The sequence below is a fragment of the Manis javanica genome, chromosome 5 (assembly GCF_040802235.1).
Source record: "Manis javanica isolate MJ-LG chromosome 5, MJ_LKY, whole genome shotgun sequence".
NCBI lineage: Eukaryota > Metazoa > Chordata > Mammalia > Pholidota > Manidae > Manis > Manis javanica.
Window position 1 is genome coordinate 161,207,783 of NC_133160.1, and position 25,236 is coordinate 161,233,018.

Genomic DNA, 25,236 nt, shown 5'->3' on the forward strand with positions numbered 1-25,236 from the left:
ATTTTATTGAGCCCTTACCGTATACCAATTACGAGTCCAGTCACTGTGGATACAGCAGGAACAAACAGGAAAAACTCCTAAACTCTTTCTGGGGACAGACAGGAAACAAACGACTAACATTGGGGAGGCTCGCTGTCTATGTGACAGCAACTGTTCGCTTTGGATCTTTATGGTTCCATCAGAGAAAGTCACTATGCTGATCTTTGAATAACTTGCTTTGAACACTTATCTTTTCAGAAGCTAATTTTTAAAATTATATTTAATTTTACATTATAATTCAGCAAGTTTATTGAGCCTTCCGTGTCTCAGGCTCTTTTTAATCTGGTGGTATAGCAATCACAAGTCTGCCCTCGTGGAGTTTACTGTTGTTTTTGTGAGAGACAGATAAATAAACACATAAATGTACATAGCAATATCAGGTAGAGGTAAGCACTCAGAAGAAAAACGAAGCCCAGCAAGGAGATGGCTGGGGATGGATTTGAGATGGGTGGCTGGAGAAGGCCTCTCCAAGATCCGCACTGGAGTGACAGACTGCAGTGAAAATTTAACTAGTAAAGCTGTCCAGACAGCAAGGGCCCCCAAAAAATGAAACTGCCTGGCATATATAAGGAACCACAGATAAAGTGGAGCAAGACCGAGTGAAGCAAGGCAGAAGCAGAATAAGCACAAGCTTCCCATTGCCAATCAGGTCTCAGATCAAAAGTCATCTTCACAGCCTCAATCTAAAATAGACCCACACCCCCAGCCACTTCACTCTGTTTAATTGTGTTGAACTCTTTATTAAATATCTGAAATTATGTTATTTTCTTTATTGACTAAGTTGCCATGTGTGCACACATGCACCAACCCAACTGGAATGCAAGCACCATGAGGTCAGGGCCTGCCTGTCTTGTTCACCAGTATTCCCAGCATCCAGATCTGTGCCCGGCATTAAACTAAGGTATTTGTTGGTTGAATGAAAATAGAGTGCCATGGGGTAACTCCTCTACTCCAGCAGTTCTTGAACATTTTGCAGTTTTGGGGGCTGAGGACCCCTTTACACTCTTGAAAAATTACTGAGGACACCAAACGTTTTTTTTTTGCAGGTTATGTCAGCCAGTATTTACCTATTAAAACAGAATAGGTGAAATATTTACCTATTAAGTGAAAACAGTATTAATATTCATTTAAAAATAAGCCCATTACACGTTAATACTTCATTAAAAATACAACTATTTTATAAAACCAAAAATATGAGAGTGGAGTTAGTTTTTTTGTAAATCCTTTTAATGCTTATCTTTATGTAGCTTCAACCCCAACAGCTACCTGGGACTGCAAGGGAGTTTTGAGGCCCTGGTTGAGGCACATTTCTCAGTCTAGGTTTCCAATGGTGATGGAACTGCTTAAGTTTCGGGTTCCCTACTTCAGCTGCCTTTTAACACTGTAACATCCTAAATCACTGATGTTTTGGATTTTCTGTTCTTCACAGCCACGCCTAGTCCTCAGTGATACCGATATGAATACCAGCTGTCTCAGCATGGTTCTGAGGATCAGCCAAGAGTTTGTGAAAACACCTGGCAGCCAGATGCATATGCAATGACAACTGAGTTTCACCTCAGCCAGATTAGATAAGCACATGAATCCAGGGCAAAGTCATGCCTTTTGAATCACACACTCTAGTAAACACAGAGTTCTATTTTATGTATTAAGAAAGACATTGATAGAAAGCTTCCTATCAGATCCCTTCATGGCTTTTTGAATCACCCAGAAGATACCTAAATGTGCTTAAATTCTCCTCATACACTGGTAGTTCCATAATCCATCTTTCATGACAAAGTAGCTTCTGGACGTGGATCCCCAGAGCAACCTTGTGTTAATATTCCTGCCTGATTTTCTTTAATTCTAGTATAAGTACCATGAATATGTATGCCCATTTCCATTCCTTCCCCTATAAACCAGTTTAGACACAAAAGATCCTATTATATGTCAAAATTTTTAAACATTAAAATTGTTTCCAATCAACAGCTCTTCCTATCAAATATTTTCAAAAAAATTTTTTTTCAAAAGGCATAGATCCTATTCATAGGTACTCTGATTCACCCAATACTAAAGTATAAAAGATGAGACCTTTGTTCTAAGCCTACACATGTGGGATTTTGTTTATTGGTTAAGTCCCAGGTGGGGAGCAAATAGTTTATCCACTGACCGTTCCTGTTACAGTCTGGTTTCTTCACTATTTAAAATCATTCAAGTCATGAGCTGAAAAAGGATTGTAGTGTAACAATTAAGAATGCCAGCACTGAAGGCAGACTGCCTAGGTTTATACCTCTTCTCTCCCACTTCCTAGCTTGCTAACACTGGCGTGTTACTAACCCTCTCTTGTGTCTTGTATGGGAAAAACACCTCACAAACTGGTAAGATCACGGAATGCTCCAGTGTGATTACCACAGAGAAAACAACCTTTATCACCATGCTGCGACCTCACAACTTAGTTCGCGTACAGCCGAGAGAGACTGGTCACGTTACAGTAGTCACTAGGTTTACAGTAATAGGCAAGTAAACACAGAGCCACAGCAGAGAGAAAGTTGGGTTTATTGTTTCTGACAATGGCATATAGTGACTTTGTTCCTAGCATCACAAATCTGAAAAACAATTTTTCTCAATTAAAAACATATACTCTGAAGAGCATTAGGTAGTTTTTAAAAATGCATCATCATTAATAGAATATATTAAATATCTTGGCAGGCAAGATACCATCTTTACCTTTATAAATCTCTACATAAAATGAAAAAAACAAGGCAAGGAATCACATTTTCTGCTGTTCTACATTTTTAAATACCATCCTTTGTTTCTTTTAAAAAGATTTTCATCCATTCATTAAAAAACATTTTTAAGCGCAACTGCCCATTTAAGACAGAAAGAAGGAATCCTAGAGTATCTGAATTAAGCATTGTCTTGACTGAACTGAAGCAAGAACTCTATCAAGGTCCTTGTGGGCCTCCCAGTCATGCCCTTCCGCAGATACGGAACCTCGTCTTTGTTGGTCATCACGCCTGCTATGTCTAAATGGGCCCAGTGAGGATGAGTCACAAATTCTTTCAGGAACGCTGCAGCTGTACACGCTCCTGCAGATCTGAGAAGGAAGAAAAAAAATCATTATTTAACCTCATGTAAATATCCACTGGACATCTTAAGTTCTCCATTCTTGCTAAGTAGCTTCTATAAACAGAGGGCAACACTTTATAAGGTAACCCGGAAACCACTTTGAGAATATTTATTTTCAGACATAGCTTTAAAGCAGTAAATGATAAATTCTAAATTCCTTTTTTTCTATGGCAATAATTTCCCATATTGTTCATCTCTTTCCTTTACCATTTGCTTGAAATGACCTTTAGATTCGAAAAATTTTGAGAACCAGTTGGGAAATACCTTGAAAATTAAAGATGCTAGAAATTAATGTTTACAAACACTACATCAAAAGGAAATTGGATAGTTACACTTTTTGTGAAAGGGGATAAAATTAAAAATCGTCATTTGGGAATCAATGATTATAAAAATGTACTTTAATGACTCATTTGGCATACCTGTATTTTCCAATGTTGTTAACATCAGCCAGCTGGCAATCTACAACCTGTCTTGTGTAATGTTCAAAGAGAGGCATCCTCCAGACACGGTCCCCCGTTTCAATACTGGCCTAAAGAAGAAATAGAAGACTGGATGAAGTAAGTTCTGGGTAAACTCATGGCACTGAGGTGTTCAGTGCAGGAAGGAAAGAGCTGCTCTGACCTGTTACTCTAAAACATGAAACTCTACAACAGGTTCCATGATTATTTCAGCTGGTTAAAAGATTTACTTAAGAATTATAAAAGAAACCAAGAATGTTACAAGACAGTCCCACATATCTGTAGGGCATTTGCTAAGATCATCAAACGTATGGTTATCTTTAAATTAGGAAGCAGGTTATAGTGCAGACTTGCAGATTTGATAGGGCTGGAGCAGTCTGTGATGACTGTCACCTCAGTGTGCTAGAGAAACATGTCTGGAACTGCACCACTGGGGACCAGATCCTAAAATAAGGTGACCTCATTCATTCACATAATCATTTAGACATTCATTCATCATGTACTGAATGTCTACAGAGCACCACCAGGTGGTGGGAATATAAAGAAATATAATATCTGAGCCATAAAAGGGCCCACAGCTAGTGGGAGAAACAGATTCATAAACATTGTTTTGCTATACTGTGGTCACAGGTAAGACCCAAAAGTGAGGAATTAGGAAGGAGTAATAGAAGCTGTTATTTGGGATGTGTATCAGATGAGCCAGAGGGGCTGAAAGTGGCTGCCTCCAGGAATAAAGACTAGACTATTGCAGACTGTTGACTGTTATTTAAATAATATTTATGCACATACAAATTTGGTTTTTTAAAGAAGCTTAAGTTAAAAAAAACAAACAACATTGTGGGTGCTGGGATCAAAAGGGACACCAAGTGTGTGACAGGCCGGAGGAGAGATCCCTCGCCTAGCCCGGAAGAAGAGCGCTGTGCACGGTTATCATACGGGTGGGGAGGACAGGTAAGTCTAAGATCTTAAACCACCGTCAGGAATGGATTCAGGGGCACTGTGTATTTGTTCCCCATTGGTACATAGTGGGCTCCCGCGAACTGTTGAGAAGAGGGAGGTGCTAGGGAGCCGTCTTGAAGCCATGCAGATACACAGGGTCTGCAGCTCAGGAGAGGGACGGGCGTAACCAGCAGGAAGGTGCTAGCCGAAGCCACTGGCATGGAGGAGCTTCCCATGAGGACTGCGAGGAGTAGGGAGAGCATGTGCCCGGGACTGAACACCTGCCAAAGGGGTTGACAGACAAAAAGCTGGCCAAGGTCAGAAGTCAGAGAAGGCAGCCAGAGAGATTATCACAGAAGCCAAGAGAAGGGTGTCCCCAAGAGGTCAGAGTTACATCTGCCTCTTGACAGGCTGTGAGGCAACTGAGTGATGGCCATGAAATCACTGGCTGGGGGTGGGGAGCCAGTGACAGGAGACAGCCGTTCGGGAAAGGCTGGCTGGCTGTGCCAGGGCACAGAGGAGGCAAAGCACAGCTGCGGGAAGACATCCTCATCACAGCCCACTGGCGGACCAGGCCAAGCCCTATTTACTCACGACACGGTCATGCAAGGCCATTCCTTCCTCACAGCCTTTTCTACCTCAGGGATTGTACCCTATGGCTGTGGTGTTTGTAAGTCACTTTCACATCATTTTGAGCCACTGGAAGAGACGAGGAATGTGGTATCATACCCACATTGATACCCACATTGATTGGGACACTCACAGAAAACCCAAAGCACACTGAGTTAAGTATATTGTGTTTCCAATTCAGTCACCCTACAACATAAAAATCACTTTAACATAGTGGTTAAATAAATACATAGTTTCAAGGTGAGGATAATTTAATCATCTCCATAGTTTAGGTCTTTATGCATTATCCTACCTCAAAGAGTTTGTTCCACAGCCAGGATGAATTGGTAAAGACCCCAGTGGCACCAGACCCCAAAGCTACGTCCATAGCACCTGCAACACACAAGCCCTCAAGTCAGGGTTCAGCCTCTTCTGGCACTAGGTTTCTCTGCTGCACAGACCAAAACTTTAGCCTTTAGCTCTATTTTAAGTCTCCCACATTTTCAAAAACATATATGCTTAGGAAATCCTTACTGTACGTATTTAACATCTTTCTAGTTTCTCAACTAGAACTCACCTTCTATGAAAAATGCAAAAAAAGGAACATAAATACCACTGGCAACTTCATTCTAGGTAAAACCATTACGTATTTTCAACATTTCCTTCCAGATTTTTTTCTAAAGTCAAAACACAAGACCATACTGTATATGTGTTCTTCCTTTTACGCTTTAAACATTTATTATACTTTTATAAAGACAAAAGTTTGTAATTACTTTTATTGATTTTAAAAGTCCGCTGGGTAGAGATACCATAATTTATTATTATTTACAGACATTTAGGCATCTCTAATTTTTCAGTATTTTTAATTACATCTCAGTATCTGCTGTGAGAGTTGATGCCTTTTTAAAAAATTGTATTATTTTATCATATTTATCTGTTTCATCTTCACTTCCTTCTCCAACAGTTACATCCTATTGGCTTTCTCTTTTCAATATATTTTTAAAAATTCAGATTCACACAGATTCTCTTGGGCACATGTTCCCGAGTGTCAACTGCAATTAGGTGCCACAGCTCAGTGCTGTCTTCTTTGGTCCCAGTTTTGAAGCCAACTGAAGATACTGTTATATTCATCTTTAACACACACACACATCCACAAGTCAACAACCACACACCAATTCACCAGCCCAACGAGCCTGCCAGCGTCAACTCTGGCCCTTCGCCAGCACACTCTGCACACCGCTGGCCAGGGGCTGCTTCACAGGGCAAGTGTGACCGTATCGTCCCCGCGCCTAACACTCCTCAGGAGCTTCCTGGTGCTCTTCACTCACGACAAAACCCTGTAACAGACCACGACCAGCCAGGTCTGGTGTCCATCAGCATGTGGGCCTCTCTGCCCCCACCCCAGGCACTGCGCTCTTCTCCGACTCATCCACCTCACCTCTTGCGTGCCCTCCACTGGCATGCTCTTCCTTCCCTCCCCACCCAGGGATGCCCCCTCCTTCAGATCCCAGCTCAGGAGACACTGGCAAGTGCCCAACTGCACAGGCTCTCACGGACTCCTTTTAACTCTACTTCTCTGTTTGTCACCTGCACCTTTAAGGCTGCCAGGGGGTGGGTCTGCTGACTGTCACTCTGCACTAGATTGCAGGCTCACGTCTGTTCTCACCCACCTCCATGTTCCCAGCCATTAGCAGGAATTAAACACATTGTATTTGGTGCCCACTACATAGCAGATGTATACCGCAGGACACATACACCACGACGTACTACGAACAGGTGCTGGTTATTCACCGCCTATGGTCCACCTCCATGACTCTGGTAGAGATGGGGGTTGTCACAGCTTGACTTAAGTGTACACACTCATGAATGCTTTACTTTTCAAATTAGTATTGGAAAAACTTGTTCACTTGTCCTCAAAACATTGCTATCAACCCTGTAAGAGTATTGCATGAGTACTTAAACCTCGTAAAAAAGATGAGCACGAACGTCAAACAAGAATGTGATACCCTCTTAAAGGAATAGAAAATGAGACATTAATATTTAATGTGATCCAGCTGAGATCAAGACTCTAAAGAGTCTTTCATTTCATACTTTAGAAAACAGTTCATTTTCTATGTAATTACAGAACTAGTACCACCACCAATTTCAGAATTTCCAGTAGCAGAGGCACACTTTCTATTTTCTTTTAAAGGCACGTTTGGAGTCGTATGTTGAGTGCTAAGTAATCAGTGCTACCAGAATTGCTCACAATCTCGCAGAAGCATCAAAGTCCCGAGGACGGTGCTGACGTCACCACTCTCATTCCTTCCTAAACCACGTCCACGCGTTAAGAAAATGCAGAGCGGCAGCAGGACTCACCGGCCACCCCTGAACATGCCACTGCTCCTACCCTCAGGATGGCCGTGGGGCCAACTCTCCCACTCCTCAAACCCTCCAACTGGTGGGGGGACAGGGTGGAGGTCTGTGATGCCTCATCTACAGACAGGGTGTGCTCCACCCACCTCAAACCCTGGCCTTAACACCTCTGCCATTCAGCTTAACGTGTCTGCAAAACTGAAGAGGGAGACAAAGGACCATGAAAATGCCCCAATGCTAACTTAAAAAGGACTCAGCAAGTCAATGTGTGCACTACTGTTAGACCCACGTGAAAGGGAAATATGAACTGATTTCTGCTAAAGTAAAGGCTCACATGACCAGGGGAAGAATAAAAACCCAAGGATAAAAACATAATCTGAAATTTAACTTGAGAAGAGGCAGAATGAATCCCTAGAAGGAAAACTGATGGACAGAAGATTACGAACACTGGGTTTTACAATGAGGCAGTGGCCGCTGCCATCCCTTTAGGAATGTACCCGTTTACCCTGCAGAGCTGGCGGGGTTACGGCCTGCTTTCACCCAACGCCTGCCACGCGGTGGTGCCATGTTCACAGGCTCTCCAAAGACTCCCCCAGTCTTACAAGTCTGAGAGGCATACAACACGTGTCCCTGCGTAGAGACGCTGCAGGGCGTCAGGTAACTTTCCCCGAGACCGACTAACTCGCAGGTGGCGTGACTGGAAGACATCCTGGGTTGGCCTGAAAGCTCACGCTTCATGCCACATGTCACTGCCTGCCTCTGTTAAATGAGCATCTTGTTAACCACCCCTAAATGTCTTTATTTCTTTATAACATCATGTACAAAGAGTTCAGAAACCTGAGTGGGCATCAGATACATTATGACTGATAAAAAACACTACTGATTTTAGGATTTATCCCTAATCTTTTCAGATCTGTTTCAAATAGCAATCATACCAGCAAACATGTCTTACTGTCATTTTTAGATGTCACTCTGGATGGGCTACGCTGACCCACTTGTTATTTCTTTTTTTAGGGCACAGCTGGAATGCCTTAAAATAACAATCCTATTATTCAAAACAGTTACAAATCCAGAACAATTTCTTGGTGAAAGATCTTTGAACGAAAACAGAGAAGCCAAATTTCAGCAGAATGATGTCCTGCATACAATGTGTGCATTCTAAACCAACACGTAAGACTTTCTTCAAACAAAGGAGGAAAAGCATGCTGTCTGACCTGTTAGGGTGGCGGCGTTGATGATGATCTTCGGGTTAAAGGTGTGCGCGTAACAGAGCGCATCGGCCAGTACGAGCCTCCCCTCGGCGTCCGTGTTATCAACCTGCAAAGAGGATGGTCAAAAACACAAGACAAGACAATGGAAGTAATGAATATCAAAACTAGATATTCACAACAACGTCCAATTTAAAAGTGAGAAAAAGCTAGTGTGACGTTTGTCATTAAGCATCAAGAACATACTTGTACCTCAACTAGAATAGGAATATATTTAATCTGAAGAGAAAATATAATTTAATAATCCCTGTACCAGAGCTGATGACCAAATGGCCATGACTTTGGAAGCATTTGAAATAAAAAGAAAATGGTCCATTTTATCAACAAGTTGGTAACAAGGAGGGGAAAAAATTTCAAGATTTCTGAAAATAAATAGGCTAAAGAGTTTAAGAAAGTTACAGCGGAGTGGCAGCCTGGACTTCCAGACATAAGAACTCTTGCAACTTCAGCAATGTTATATATATTACATATATTACACTCCTCTTAGACAGAAGCCCAATAGTTGCGGCAGCACGTGTGCCACATCCCCCGGAGTGGAGAGTCCCTGACTCAGGACGGTGTTTTCCACCTCAAAACCTAAATGGAGAAAGTTAACATGGCACAGGTATACCCAGAAAATAGCCCATATTTTTCCTGCTTTGCCCTGCTACACAGGCTGGCCGCAAATTCGTGGTAATTTGTGTGTATGATATACGGGAAGCAGGAGGACCAATAAAATAGAAAAGCATTTTTAAATTCCTGTGGAGAAATAAACTTGACTTTGTATGAAATGCTACTTGCAATAAATTCACTGCCCTCCCCTCCAATGAGCCTGCACTGTGTACCCATTCACGGTATGTTTAGGAGGCTGCTCGAGATTCCTTTAGAAACACCAGGAAGGGTAGGGCTGTGTCTTCCATTTACAAACCTGTATGGTCTTCCCGTTCTTGGCTTTAACAACATCCCCAGGCTTGTTAGCCTTACCGCTGGGCATATTTTCACAAAGAGGGGTCAAACCTATTAGAAAAGAGTACATGAAAGAACCTGGAATGTGCCGGGCCCACCCACAGGACCAAGGCCACTGGTGGCCCATCAGAAGCATGCCACAGACACCACCTTAACCAAGTGATCACATTTAGCATCATCCATGACCCAGCTGACATTACGTGTATCACAATCAAAAGTACATGTCACCCATGTGGCATTCTTACCAAAAAGTCTGATCCGATTCTATCATGAAGAAACAACCAAATAAATATGTCATAGAACTTCACAAGACAAGCTGGGATACAAGACAAAAATGTCATGAAAGAAAAAAAAAGATAGGAATAGTGTTCTAAGTTAAAGAAAACTAAAGAGACGTGGCAACCATGTGATGTATGATCCTTAATTAGCTCCTAGATTTCAAAAATACAAATAAATATGCATGTGTATTGGTATACATGCACACACGTGTTAAATGATTAATTTTCAAACAACTGGGAAGTTTGAATTGGATTACTCTATCAACCCTTGGCAACAAAGGGATTGTCTTTACACAGAATGTCCTTGTTCTCAGAAGACACATGCTGAAGTAGTCAAGGGTGACAGGTCATGTGCACAACTTACTTTCAAATAGTTCAGCAAAAGAGGACTATGGTATTAAGGGGCCTGGGGTGCCAATGTCAGACCTGGACTCCAAGTCTACCTTCCTGTGGATGTGACACTGGGCAAGTCATTTAACCTAAGTCTCTCCCACCCCAATACTCCTCTGAGATGTGGCAGACTCCCAGCATTGTGTCTGGCATGATGAGCTCCAGAAAGAGCTGCCAAACACTGAGGACTTCTGTGCAGGCACTGTCTGTCTATTGCACCATTTCACTGGCCGCAACCCCTCTGAGGCAATGACTAATTGAACTGGCAATGCCTTTCACCCTGACCACTGAGCATTTTTCACTGGAGTCAATTACAAACCCTGCATCATGTGCCCATGACTGTTAACCACTTTTTGCAGAAATAAAACAAATCAATTCTAGCTACAGCCTATGGTTGCAAAACACATTTAACTCCATCAGTACAGACAAGAAAACCTCAGCTAAACAGCTTCTGATCTTTTCAAGTTTGAGGACACCATGTTGTTGTTTCAATTCTACCATTTGCCTGGCTTCCAAGATAAACTCTGCTGCCCACTCACCGATGACGTTAATGGGCAGACTGAGCTTGGCGGCAGACACAATGGTTGAACAGATAGTGGCTGCTCCTCCCATGTCGGCCCTCATGAGGTCCATATTTGCAGAAGGCTTGATGGAGATGCCGCCACTGTGGGGAAAAGGACAACGTCCAATACTGACAGTAAGGAAGAGGTCAAAATCATTTTCTTAAAAAAGAATAGATAAGTTGAGGGCTAACTACTGCATAAAAGCACCACCTATCCTACAGAGGACTCAATTTTCCAAACCGAGAAAATTGAAAGATTTTAACATTTTAAAGATGATACTGCAGTCTCTACACCCACATAGGTTTGTCTTTTCAGTAGGTTTTATGAATTGATCAACTTACTGAAACTGAAAGGTACAAACGGTTAAAGAAAGCTGACAAGCTCAAAAAAGACTGGGAAGGTCCCTCTCAACCCCCAGAAGGACAGACAGAGAACAATTCCCTCCGAAACCCACAAGGTATGTGAGATTCTGCTGATGGCCAAATACAGCCTCAGTCAGGCGGGGCTCAGGCAGGCGCTGACCCAGAGCCTTGGAGAGGTGCTCAACCAGGCCAGCTGGGAAGGGTTTCGATTAGCAAGAACCCACACTCCCCCAAACCACCTTCTCTAATTGACTAGGGCTTTTCTGCTTCCAGTTTCTAAGACTCCAAAAGCCACCTGCCCCGTAGGCTGGGCTCTGAGTAGGGGCTTTGAGGCAGAGCCCTGAGGTCTTGGGCTGGCTCGCCGTGGAGACTGGAGTGTTTTCCCTGTGCTGATGCCTGCTCTCCCTGGAAACCAGGACCTAATTCTCATGTGCCTTAGGAGCACTTGATAATTGGATGGCTGTCATTTACACCTAGAATTAAAGATTCACTGGCTCAGAACATGAAAAGAAACACACTTCTGGTTCAGGAAGTCCCAGGATCACACAATTGGGGGCAGAGGGAGCAGGCCAGTGCAGGAGACCGCTCTGTCCACTCACCACCTCTGTCTCAAGGCTGCTTCTGTGCTGCAGCCCCACTCTCCACCCAGTGGACCACAGTTCTACAGTGACCACCAAAGACCAGTGGTGATCCCTGCTCACCTTTAGACCTCTCTCAAACCCACCCATTTTTTTTCTACTGTAACCATCCTACTGAGGCTGCCACCATCTCTCATCAGGATGTTTGCCATGGCTCCTAAATATCAGGGTTACCCCCTTCATTTCATTACCCCCCCCCATTACCAAGTTTTTACCAAAATAAACAATATCACTACCAAAATCCCAGTAGGCTTTGCATGTGGGTACAGAAAGTGGCAAGCAGGTTCTAAAATTGATATGCAAATGCAAAGGATGCAGCCAAAGTACTTTTGGAAAAACCAAGCAAAGCTGGAGGACTCATATTACTATATTTCAAAACAAAGCTGTGCTTCATCACCAGGCCCTGGTGAAGGACATAAGGGTCTAGAGACAGACTCACATTTATAAGTTCAACTGATTTAACAATGGTGCCAGGGAGGTCAGTGGGGAAAGGAGAGTCTTTCCAACAAATAGTTTTGAAAGAAATGGATATCCACATAAAAACAAAGAAAAAGAAAAGAAAAACAAAGCTCTGTGCTTTTCACAGCAAACACAAAAATGCAAAATGGATCACAGCCTTATAAGTTAAAACCATTACCATTTATAGAAGAAAATACAGGCATTGACATAGGCAGTAATTTCTTAAACAGGACCAGAAAAGCATATAAAAGGACCAAAAGAGCTATAAAATAAAAAACTGATCAATTAAATTTTATCAAAATAAAAAACTGCTCTTTTAAAGATGCCACGTAAAACAAAGAAAGGCAAGCCTCAAAATGAGAAGAAAATATTTTCAATACATTTATCTGACAAAGGACATGTTCCTAGGATATATTTTTAAAAACTTCTAACACAGTAAGACAAACACTCCTATAAAAAAGGGCAAAAGATTTTACCAGACACTTCACTAAAGATATACCAATGGCCAAAAAGCACATTAAGAAAACACTAAACATTGTTAGTCATTAGAGAAATGCAAAATAAACCTCAAAAAGATACCACTACACACTGACTGGGATGGCTGGGATTAGAAAGACTGACAATATCAACTGTTGAGGAGGATGTAGAACAATTAGAATCCTTGTACCTCGATGGTGGGAATGCAAAATGTTATAACCATTTGGAGAAGTTCAGTAATTCCTTATAAAGTTAAACATGCAGTTCTTATATAAGTCAGCCTCTCCTTTCCTAAGACAGCTACCCAAGAGAAAGATAAACATAACCATCCACACAAAGGCTTGTAGATGATCTTGGCTTTATTAATAAAGCAACTGAAAAGAACCCAAAGGTCCACCAAGAGATGAATGGGTAAACAAATTTTGTTATTTCTACACAGTGGACTACTAATACTCAGTGACAGAAAGGAACACATGTCTGATGGGTAAATCTCAAAGTTATTATGATGAGACAAAGAAGCCACGAGTCAAAGATTCCATATATGTATTTCTACAACAGGCAAATCGAGTCTACAGTAACAAAAAGATGACTGTGGTCTCCCGCAAGGGTGGGGAAGGGTGACTACAAGAAGGCCCAAAGGAGCTTCTGGGGTGGGGGTTGGGGGGTGAGAGGAGTGGTCTATTTTCATGATAATGGTGGTTGCTGCATGGATACACACAGTTGTTAATGCTCACTGACTTGAACACTTAAAGGGAGAATTTCACTGTACCTATAAATCCCATGTCATTCTTTCCCTTTGCTAGAAACCCTGCAGTTACTCCCAACTGTTCTTAGAGCAAAGTCCAAAATCCAACTGGACCCAGCACACCCTGGCATCTGCCTACCTCTCCAGCCGCTCTGGTACTCTTCAGTTCCAGAATTCCCCCAGCAACCCTCCCCACCCCTTTCCTTGTCCTTCTCCCTGCTGAACGAATGCCTCCTTATCCTTATCTTTCTCTCTCCTTCAGGGAAGCTTTCTCTAAACCCAAAGACCAGCTCAGGCTTCCTTGCTAAATATTCTCCTAAAAAATTTAAGTCTGGGTTTAAATAACAATAGATATCATGCTGAGTATAAATGCTGCATTGAGATATTAGCCCAAGACAGTATAAAACCATCACAATTAGCAAGACATTTAAAAACAGATTCATTTTCATTATCTAATCTTTATTTGCTACAGTGTTTCCTAAAACACACTTAAGTACAATGGCATAATGCATGCAACTTACACACACAAAAAATGCATATTTTGAATGGTATGAGCTTGTAACTTTTACCTGTGAGCTACCTTACAAAGATTGTTTTGAGACCAATGCTTTAAAGGAGAGAAGGTGACCAGTGGGTGGAAGACGCAGGAGACATTACTAACTGCTACTATGAGCAATACCACCCTGGCAGCCAGCTCTGCTCAGGACAAAGGCAGCACAATGCCTAGAAGCACTCTTGTGAGGGCTGGAGTCACACACACTTCCATGGACCATGGTTCTTTCCATGGACCATGATTCCTGTAAGATACAAATTTCTTTCAAAAGGAAATTTAGAAAAGGTCACATTCTGTACCCTGAGAAGTACTACAGTTAAAAAACAGACCAAAAAAAAAAAAAAACAACCAAAAAAAGATTTCTCTAACCTAGCCTAGTGGTCAAATAATCCTTTTTAAGTCTCACACTTAATTACCATTCCTGAAACTAGTATTCAGGAGCAGACACTTCCATGGGAAATACTGACTATACCTTCTTGCAACTCAGTTTCTTGAAATAAGCAAATAATAAGTTCTAAGGAATACTTACGGCTTAGTAAGGTTAATGGGAGCTAGACTGGTCAGCTACTAAGGTAATCTGAAGCAAACAAGGGAAGACAATACGATCCAACAGCTGTATCACCACTCGCCACATGGGGAATCTTTAATGTCCACATAGGAAAATGAAAGTGTATGATGGAAAGATTTTAAGACATTTTAAAGACAGGTCTGAGTTTGACTTCCAACTCTACTTATTAGTCATGGGGCTCTGAACCAATTATTTAACCTCTCCAAGTCACGGTTTCCTGCCCTCTAGAATGTCTGCAACGCCCAGCTCCTGGGGGTAAGAGCACAGTCAACACATGTAAGAAGCCCAACAGTATCTCTGACACACAGGAAACTTTTTATAAGTGGCAGCTTAATACATTTACAGTAATATGTAAGATTTGATCAAGTGTCATGCTTCTGAGGCAAACACCAAGTAATACAAGTGCACATAAACAGTTGCCCAAGTAGGACACACACAAGGTAAGAACGAACCTATCAAAGGTGATTCCCTTCCCAACGAACACCAGGGGTGGGTCACTCGCGTTGGGGCTGCCTTTGTAGTGAATTTCCAGGAAGACTGGAGGCTCATCGGACCCTTTGGCCACACTTAGGAATGATCCCATTTCCTGTTCTTCAATCCAAGACTTGGGTCTAACAAGGCAGAAAAGGGAAAAAGTAAATACACTTTGTTATCTCTTCCAGAAGCTCATCTATGTGTAAAACAGAGTAACAAGCTCTTAAAGTTATACCCACGTTAATGCTTCAATGATCGAGTTCTATTTGCTTTTGGTATATTCTCGGGCCAGGCTCACTTGATTCTGAGACTTTCTCATCTATAAAATGAGGTCAGTGATATACCTCCATTGAAAGGTCAGCTGAAGAGTTACTAAAGAATTCACTCATATATAAGGTATCAGGTAATAGTGCATCATCAATAAATATTTCTTGATTTTTCCCCCTAATCTACTCACATTTATCTAAAGTTTTAACATAAAGTTAGCAAGGCTCTGAGACCATAAGAGGTCTTTCAAGACAGTTAAGGGGTCCACTGTTTTTGTTATTTAGGTACTTCTAAAAAAGACAAAGAAAGAGCCACCCAACCAAATGACCAACAAACAAAAAAACCAGCAAGGCCACACCCCACTGGCTGGACTGAAGTATCCTATTTCTGCTTTGTTAGAATTGCTGGAATTCAGTCTTTTCAATGTTGCACTATTGCTCACAGTTTCAACTGCAGTTTGAGATGTCTGACTGAAGGGAGTCGTTGCTAACACACACGGGACTGATGGGGGTGATTTAAAGGGAACAGTCGTTAGTGCCAACCCAAAAACAGATGCCACACCCCAAACCCTGAGGCCAGGGTACAAAACATCTACCTATGGATTTCCGGCCACAGTAACTGGGGCCAGGAGGGGAAACCCTACACTCCCTGGACAGAGACAACCACATCCCCAAAATGCTGCTCCTGCTCTCGCCCTTCCGTACATTTGGTAAAATTACAGAAAAGGGGTTATGTCATGGGGAGATGGCCACCAAACTTCAGAGGGAAAAGAACATAAGAACAGAAGGTCTGACAACAAAAAAATCGCTTCAAAAGCAGCAGGGCTGTAACATGGGTATTTAAGTCACAAACTCAGTACGTGATGTTTTATTAGAGGCCTGCCTTCTGGAAGTACCGCCTGTCTGCCTCTTTGACTCATGCCTGCCCACGCGAGAGTGGTTTGGTGCAGCTGCCTCTGTGTAAAGGGTGTGCCCCGCCCGCTGACCCACCTCCTTTCCGGGGAACCTTCCCTTTCCTGGACCACAAGCCTTTCAGCTTCCCAAGGGGCCAGTACGCACCCAGAATGCCCTGCCCCACTCTCTCCATGTGCTCACTTCCAACAACTGCTCAGATCTGCTGCGGTATATCCATCAGCAAACCTTCTCCTCCACCACCCTCCCTGCCCCTCTGCCCCTGCGGCAGCTCCGCGCACTGCACCTCCCTGCCTCTGCCCTCCAACTAGGGCCTCCCTTCTTTGAGGACAAGGCCCACTGTCCTCCCTGTTGGACTGCCACATTTGTAGGTACACAGAGGTGCCCTCACTGACGTGTAACCACACAGCTCACACAAAGTAGCTCTGATCTCCTCAAATAAAACTACAGTCTTTGCCAAGTAACCTTTATAGAGCCTAAACATTGCTGCAAATTACATGTATGTGAACCATTCCAAAAATGTTCTTAAGCTATTTTTCTATAGGTTACACATTTGTCTTCACTCAGTTTAGACCATATGGGTTTTCTTGAGGGGGTGGTTGGAAGTGAACTGTAATCACGAATATTGAAGAATTTTTTAAAATGGAAGTCCCCTTGAGAAACAACTTTGATAATGAAGAATTATTTAGGCAAAGCAAGCATCTATTGATTTATTTTAATCAAAAATTACCAAATGCTCAGACTTGGTTTGTTTAAAGAGTTATGGGATGATCACAGGAGCGTAACAACCTGGAAGGGCAGCTTTTTACGTCCACCAGCCCTGCTACCAGGCTCAGGATTACAGGGCAGAGATGCTCATTCCAAGTCACAGCAGGCATGCTGTGTTCTTCACTTGTGTCAAGAAGAGGATAGGAAGAATTTGCCAAAACAAAACACAATTTATATAAGTTCCTCAAAAAGCTGAACAGTTACCACTTGATCCAACAATTTAATTCCAGGTACATCCCAAGACATGAATACCTACGTCCACTCAAAAACTTCAACACTAATATTCACAGTGACTTTACTCATGGTAACCAAAAGGTGGAAACAGTCCATCAACTGATGGCAGCGGGAGAAGGAGATGAGGAGGGCACCAGGTTTCTTTCTGGGGTAATGAAACTGCTCTAAAATTGATTGTGGTGATAGCAGCACAACTCCTAAATTTAGTAGATACCACTGAATTGCATAGTTGACATGGTATTTACATTATGAGGTTTGTGAACTCCATTTCAATAAAGCTGTTAGAAAACACACACACACACACACACACACACATCATGTGGTGTGAAGTCATAGCACCCTCTCAAAGGCAAGGGAAAATATGATGGAAAGAACCTCAAACTGAGCCCTTTTCTCAATTCGTGTGTGGCTGCTGGTGAGTTGTCTCACCTCCGGTCTTGAGTCACTCCTGAATAGTGAGGGAGCTGGATTTTAAGATCTCTAAGGCTCTTGGCTGTCATATCCCAAGTGTATGACATAATTCTGAATTACCTGATGTGGACATCTGTTTTACTACTAGCACTTTTGAGAGACTTCTCAATAATTTTGGCAAATCTGGTTGGCGTCATCTCGTTGGCTGGAGTCTCCATCAACTGGCGTGCCAAGTTCTGCCCGGAAGCAAAGAGGACTCCTTTCTGCCAGGCCTCCTGGTCCCCACTGGCGGAAGAAAGCACAGTGTCACTGTCAGACAAGCTCTCCGCCAACTGTGTTGCAGCTGGGAGGGACTCTTCCCTTATAGAAACAGAGGAAGACAACTAGTGACCAGCGCTGGACACCTGGAGCTTGGGCTCGCAGTCTGTGGGCGGGCCCAGGGCCGCCGATGGCAGAGTATACTGAGCAGAGAAACATGGCCCCCGCCAAGCCAAGCCAGAGGAGCCCTGGACAGCACTCCACTGCAGATTCTGCACCTGAGTAAAAAGGGGTGGCCTGGTGGGTCCCTAAATCTATATCTACCACACAAACTGTTGGAAGAGTTTCAGAGCAGGGCCTGTTTTGTCCTCCTCCACTGCGTTAGGAGCCATGTGGCCCCAAGTGCTACCTGCAGAGTGAGCTTACTGCAATAATCCTGCTAGTGGAACTGAGGGCCTTTCCACCTTCTTTTGGCCTGGGCCAGGGCACTACTCAACCCACCAGAGGGCAGGGATCAGCTCTAAGAGGATATGTGCATGTTTCATGACCCTGGCTCTTCTTGCGCACAAGAGGAGTTAATACAGGAGGCACAGAGACAGATGCAGCAGCTCATCGTTTAGGGGGTGTGCCATGCACTGCGCCCTTGACAGGTGTGTCTTTTGGTCATCCTAAGAACCCTATGCAATTGGAATTACAACTCCACTAAGCAAATGAAGAAAATGGAGCACAGACAGATTCTGGTCACTTAACTGAAGCCACCCAGCCACTAAGTGGGGAGCCAGGATTCAAAGTCAGGCTCACTGGTCACACAGCCCACATCAACTGCCAGGCCGTGCCAGGACCTGCACTGTCCTCACAGCACCATCTCCTGAAGATCTTGCGCTATCTTTGCTGACAGCAGGACTGTCTCCCAGAACCCAGAACAGGGCTGGGATATAGTAGGTGCTCAATAAATCTGCTGAAAGAAGAGTCTCCCCACTAGACCACTAAGGCAAAGACCACATCCCTTCATCTGTGTACCTCTGGCATTTAGCACAATGCCAGCAGATGCTGGCTAAATGGAAATTACTGGACGGAAACCTGCTGGGACCTGTCTGTCACTGTGTTTCCTCCCTCTCAGGGAGCCAACTTGGTCTGGCTTCCTAGAAGCCAGCAAGCATGGAGGGGCCTATGGAATCATGGCGGGGACACGCGTGTGATGAAAGACAGGAGCAGAACGGGGAACGGTCATGATACTCTTAAAATGGCTAAGGCGACAGGGAGGTCACATGCAAGCCACATGGCAGTGCCTGAAACTGAGCAGCAGGCAGCTCATAGCCAAAGGGCCCTGCTGTCGGGATGCCGGGGAATGCCACCCCAGTTCGGGCTTTGGTCATCACCTCCCGTGCAGCTCCGCCGAGACAACCACCTTCTTCTTCTGCTTCAGGTCGTCGTACTCATAGAGACCAAGCACTGCTCCCTCCGCAGCCGCCTGGGCATCTCCACAGGGGTCCACCTCCACGGAAGAGATCTCTAGGTCCTGAATCTGCCTGCACCCCGCTTCAAAAGGATAAAAGGACAGAGGAACCAGAAAGGTGGGGTCAGTCAGAGACAACTCAAATAGCGGAAGGCAGAGGTGTGGTGTGGTGTGCTGAGAAAACAAGAGCACTGGGGTCAGCTCTGACTCTTGGCTTTTCTGAGGCCCCGCTCCCCTTCTACAGGTGGTGGGAGGACAGACTGGATGAAACAGCTGATCTAGCTCCTCAGAGGGTGGGCCCTCAGAGGGGGCCACCACTACTAGCATCACTTCTGAAACACCAGGATTTCCGGAGGAGGCTTCCCAGTCCCCAGGAGCTTACCAGATTAAAAAAAGCAGAAAAATGATGACAATGAAATTATACCCAAAGAGCTGAGTAATGTCCATTATTAACACCACATTTTATTAAGCTCACATCAGCAAAAACTCCCAAATAAAAGTTATGAAATCGTTATCCAATGATGAACTTTGAAAGCAAATTTAACAAGCATATATGATAAACACAGGGCCAAAGATCAAGGAAGCTAATCATCACGGCCTCAGCAATGTCTTTTGTAACACCTGTAACCACAGCCTCTGTGGTGACGGCCTCATCCTCCTGCTCTGCTCGGGAGTGACTCAGTAGCATCTGCCTCAACTATTAAACCATTCATATGACCAACACGTACCTTTGGTAATAGTGTAAACAGGCACCCTGCACTCTGTAAACATTTTCCGATTTGTAAATAAGGTGGTTCCATGTCTTTAAAAGCTGGGCAACCCCAGGTTTGCATTACAAAAAGGAAAAAATTCAGACACCTTAACTTCCTGGTAAAATGGAGCTCTAAGGTCAACACTACAAGAGTGAACAAATAGTCATGAAACCTCCCAATACAAACCAGAGAAACACCAAAAGTGAAATTCCCTCAGCTAACCTCCTGTATCTAATATAAGGCCAAGTATACTGGGTGCGGGAAAATGAGTATTTGCTCAGATGAGTTATTTCTCCGTGAACGTGGTAGGGGTGTTGGGGATAAGAGGACAAAAAGAGAGGAAGAGAGAGAATCTCAAAGAGCAGATCCCTAAGAATCTTAATCAACATTAAACTTCAAGGTTAAATAACCTGCCACAGCAGCTCTGATGTTCTCTTTGCCTTCGTGCCAGTTTTCCTGGTCATCAATTCCGGCTGCCTTTTTGCCAAGGCCGACCACCACCACGCTGGGAAAGTCCTGTGCCACAAACACACAAAATCGATCATTTGATGCCTTTAGGCATGCCTTTCCAGCAACCACCTACAACTCAGCACACAGGTGAAATATGGGTATTGTTTTGTTTTTTAAAGCCTTTATTTTGGTAAAATTTTGTAACTTGTATATTTGAACAGTACAGTGATGATAACCCTGCAAATAATTCTACTATGTAAAATAGTGCCACAACTATGGCAACTGAACAAAGAGTGCCTACGGATTGAGGAATACACGAGATGCAGTACTTTCTAAGAGCAATTCACCTCTCTACAATCTTAAATACCACCTATGGCTTAATACTGGAATAAAACTCTACATACAACCTGATACAAAACTTTGTGCACAACTATGAAGCCACAGTACTTGGCACATAGCAGGTGCTCACTGGGGTTTGCCAAATAAACCTTATCTTCATCTCATACCTCATGTAGACCATAAAAGATTCGGGTTTTGCCTGCCTTCAGAGGTGGTCCAGATCTAAAACCAGAGAAAATAGTTGTTTTAAAAATTACAATTGGCCCTGCTCCCTGGGGAAGTGACACGCGTATACCTTTAGCATTATTACAATACTCTGCTGTTTCTGTGAATCTGCTGCTTTTGTGTTTTTATCAAAATACAGAATTCTTTCAGGCTAGATTTTTTCAGACACAGCACTTCTAATTCTAGCTCAAAAACTATTTAGCAGACTTCCAGGTTAAATATAAACTTATTTGAAAACAACAATGCAAAGTAGTGCCAGTGATGCTGGGTAACGTGAGGCTGCAGAGGGGAGCGGAGCATGGGATGCAGGCTGACTTCAACCTTAACTCTTTCTAGTAAAGGATACCAGACCCCAGCCTAAGTGGCTGACCTGACTGGACGTTATTTGTGGGGGCCTCATCTACAGGTGGGCAATTTCTAACAAAGGACTGGCTGCCTTGGTGCTGCGTGGATAGTTCTGCATCAGGCAGGCCAGGTGGCTCTGTACTCTAACCGGTTAGCTCTTGGACTAATGAATTAATCAAGGTACTTCAGAGGACTAATGAATTAATCAAGGTACTTCAGAGGACTAATGAATTAATCAAGGTACTTCAGAAGACTGCCTACAGGTAAAGGTATGGTAATTGAGGGAGGATGCAAATTCTGTTCCCCAGTGATTAGATAACTACTATAACTATTAGACTACATGTATTAGATTCTAATAGATTATCTAAAGCAGAATAATATGCAGTTGCACAGGCTTATGTTGACTCTTCTACTTCTCCATAATGTGGCCCGAGGCTCACAAGGACTTGGAAACTAATGTTTCCCTACCTTCTCTCCTTCTCTAGACCCTGACTAATCTAAGAGTGCAGTCAGAATCACAGTCCCCACCCAAACTTAACTGCATCCGAACCTGCATTCTAACTATTCTGTGTGCCAGGATTTGAGAAACCCTTCAAACTCAAGACCTGCAGTGAGAGGAGCAGCCCCTTTAGGCTGTTTTGAATTATCCAGGGACACACTGACCCACATAAATAAAAGCATTCCCTTAAATACAGGGTATTTTATGCCCAAGATAAGGGCATAAAAGGAGGTAGAGGCTGGTGGGAAGGCCAGGCAGGTAGGATGAGGGTGGGGAGAAATGAATTGGAGCCAGGAGGGGGACTCAAGAAATCCGGTGCTTCCCAGATCCTTCTGGCTCAGTCTCTCACAGTGATTTGTTTGAAGTGGCCTGACTTCCCAGAATTGCAGACCCATTCATTCTGAAACACAGAGTACCAAACTGCATTCCATAGACACATACTTTCACTTTCACTGGGAAGACACTGGCCACTGAACTTCCATGCATTTTCATCTACTAACAACAAAGCACAGAAAAATATATTTAAAAAACTGGAATCAGTAAATACTTGCATGTTCAAAGTTTTTCTCAGCTTTCCAGACACCAATTTATCAAAATTCTCTCCTGCACTTGTGAACTGTGGAACATCATCTGCTTTTTCTTTGGAATAGATTCCTAAAACAAGGCCCTGAGAAAGCAAAAACAAGAATATACTTAGAGCAGATCCCTTAGAAGGTCTCCTGTCTGCAAATTCCAGGAGAACACAATTCCACCCAAACCATGTTCCCGTCACAGACAGAACAAAAAAACCAAAACCGAAGAAGGTGCTCAGCGGTCAGCTGCCCCCAGATCCTGCCTAATTGTTTCAAATTCCTGCCAAAGCCAAGACTGCAATTACTACCTGTCCTGGGTCTTCATGATCCCCTCCAAGAAAGGGCTTCCTTCACTTTTAAATAAAGAGGAGCAGAAAGGTGTTTTACGTAGGCAAACAAATCCATTTTCAATCAAATTAGAAAGGGTTCAGAACATGCCACCCCAATATGCTGCTCTGGCATATTGGTTATTTTGAGCTCAAGGTGCTTGAGAAAGCAGGTGCAAGAAAGGCTCTCTCATCTCCCACTTTCTACCTAAAAGCAGGTCAAAAAATTTCCTATGAGAAAGGAAGAGACAATATTCTCGTCACCAGACTGGAAGCTGACACCAAAATGAACTCCTATGAAGAAACCTACTACAATAACCCTTTTCTTCCATTAGTTTCCCCCACATATTTCCTCGTCACTGCCTCACAACTTACTGCCCCTAGCCCAAGCCCCTCTGTCTTGTCACATCCCCACAATTTCTCATTTTGTTTAAAAAGGTACATAAGTTTTGGAACCTGAAGGTTTTGTGGGGTGGGAGGAGGGAGGTCTTCATTTTCCTTTTGAAGAGTCCCACATGCATGTTTCTGCTGTTAATCTTTTATATCCCTTTAACTCTCAGGCCCAGCCACAGAACCTAGAAAAGCAGAAGTTTTTCCTGCCTGACAAGCTGCAAATGAAAATCTTAGATATTCTGGGATGATATCCCAGCAAAACCAATGACTGCACTTGCCGATACTAACAAGAACTCTGGTCAGCTCCGACTGAGAGAGAGAAAAAGGATGCAACGTCCCAGAGGAGCAGAGCATTCTACCCAGCATCGAGAGGCTTACCCCTTCAGGCCTCAGACAACCGAAATAAGGAAGTAAATCTAGGAATCACTATTTGATTTACATGGCAATTTATGACTTTAAACTTGTTTTCTGCCTTATGGCAACTCTGTGAGGTGGAAAGAACATGTAGTCATTTTCCCAACTGATAGATAAGGAAACGGACACCTGGTCTGACTTACTGAGCCTCGTCTGACTTAATGGTCCATGTAACAGAACTGAGAGTCCTGACCCCTCCCTCAGTCCTTTGTCTTTTCCAAAAAGTGACACGGGTCCTTACAGCCAAGAGTGTCCCTTCTATCTTTTCTATCAAAGACAACAGGCTTCCTTGTAATTGGTAACTTTTCTAGGCTAACTGTGCTAAGACCGCCCATTGCCTGGGAATCCCTGGACCCAAGTGGGAAGGGAAACAGACGGCTGCTACCTGGAAAGGATGCGGATCGGCACAGCACTGTTAAGGGCACGGGGACAGCCGTCTGATCCCTGAGACAAGCCGCAACAACATTCCTGGCCGGGGCCAGTCATTTCTTTCTGGTCCTCAGGCGTGATTCCTAAACTTGTGATCCTTCCACAAAGCTATTCCCCCTTCCAAGTCCTCCACATCCCAATCATGACCTTCTTCGTAATTTTTTGGAGCTCAATTAGGTGGAGAAGCCTTTTCTTCCGCAAGACACTCTCCTTTTAATTTCACGAGGAGATGGGCCTCGGTGCACAGTCCTTTTCCCTAGAGAGGCATTCTTCTTCTCGAGAATCCCTCTCGGGCATTTACTCCTGGAGGACCTGTGTTTTCCGGGCCTTCCCTTTCAGCTGGGGAGGGAGGGGCGGGAGGAGTCCGGGCCGTGAGTGGCCGCCTCTGGGACCTTCACCTCGCAAGGCCCGGGCTCCCTCCTAGCCGCGGCGGGGGCAGTACCGGCACCGTCCCGTCGTGGGTTTGTCTGAGGACTAAACGCAACAGTGACACAAGGGCCTGGCGCAGAGTGGGAGCGCAGGAAACGTCAGCTCCAGCTGATTTTTCTGTGTTGCCCAGTTCGGGTCCCAGCACCTCCAGACAGGAGGAGGGACAGCGCACCACCGGCAAGCAGCCGGCTGGAGGATGCTCGGGGATCCGCGGCCCGCGCCCCCACCACTGCCCAGGCTGGGGACTCTCCTTTTGAGCCGTTTTCCCCGAACTGGCGCCCGCCCGCCCCGAAGCCCCCGTCGCCCGCGGGGAGGACTCCTGCGGCTGGCTCCCAGGCCTCTCACCTTCGTCATGCTTGCGGTAGAGAGACCCTGTCCCCAGAAGCGCTTCGCGTTCAGCCGTCGGACAGCGAATCGCCCCGCAGCCGGAAGAGGCAGCAAGAACATCTTCTCGGCTCGGCCCCCTGCACCGCCTTCCCCGAGCACGTGGCGCCTGGAGGGCGGGCGCGTGCCTGGTGGCCAAGGTTTCGGGG

General features: G+C 44.1%; 1 protein-coding gene across 1 annotated transcript; it reads right to left on the reverse strand.

Moving 5' to 3' along the window:
- Window positions 1-2,553: 2,553 nt before the first annotated feature.
- LAP3 (leucine aminopeptidase 3) lies at window positions 2,554-25,236 on the reverse strand. Its single transcript, XM_017665376.3, has 13 exons — window positions 25,049-25,236; window positions 22,692-22,807; window positions 21,239-21,293; window positions 20,693-20,798; window positions 19,454-19,613; window positions 17,937-18,101; window positions 15,204-15,362; window positions 10,926-11,050; window positions 9,681-9,769; window positions 8,720-8,822; window positions 5,464-5,543; window positions 3,564-3,673; window positions 2,554-3,112 (listed from the first exon to the last, which is right to left on the reverse strand). Exons 1-13 carry the CDS (start codon window positions 25,148-25,150, stop codon window positions 2,923-2,925), a joined length of 1,560 nt encoding a protein of 519 aa, XP_017520865.3. The 5' UTR covers window positions 25,151-25,236; the 3' UTR covers window positions 2,554-2,922.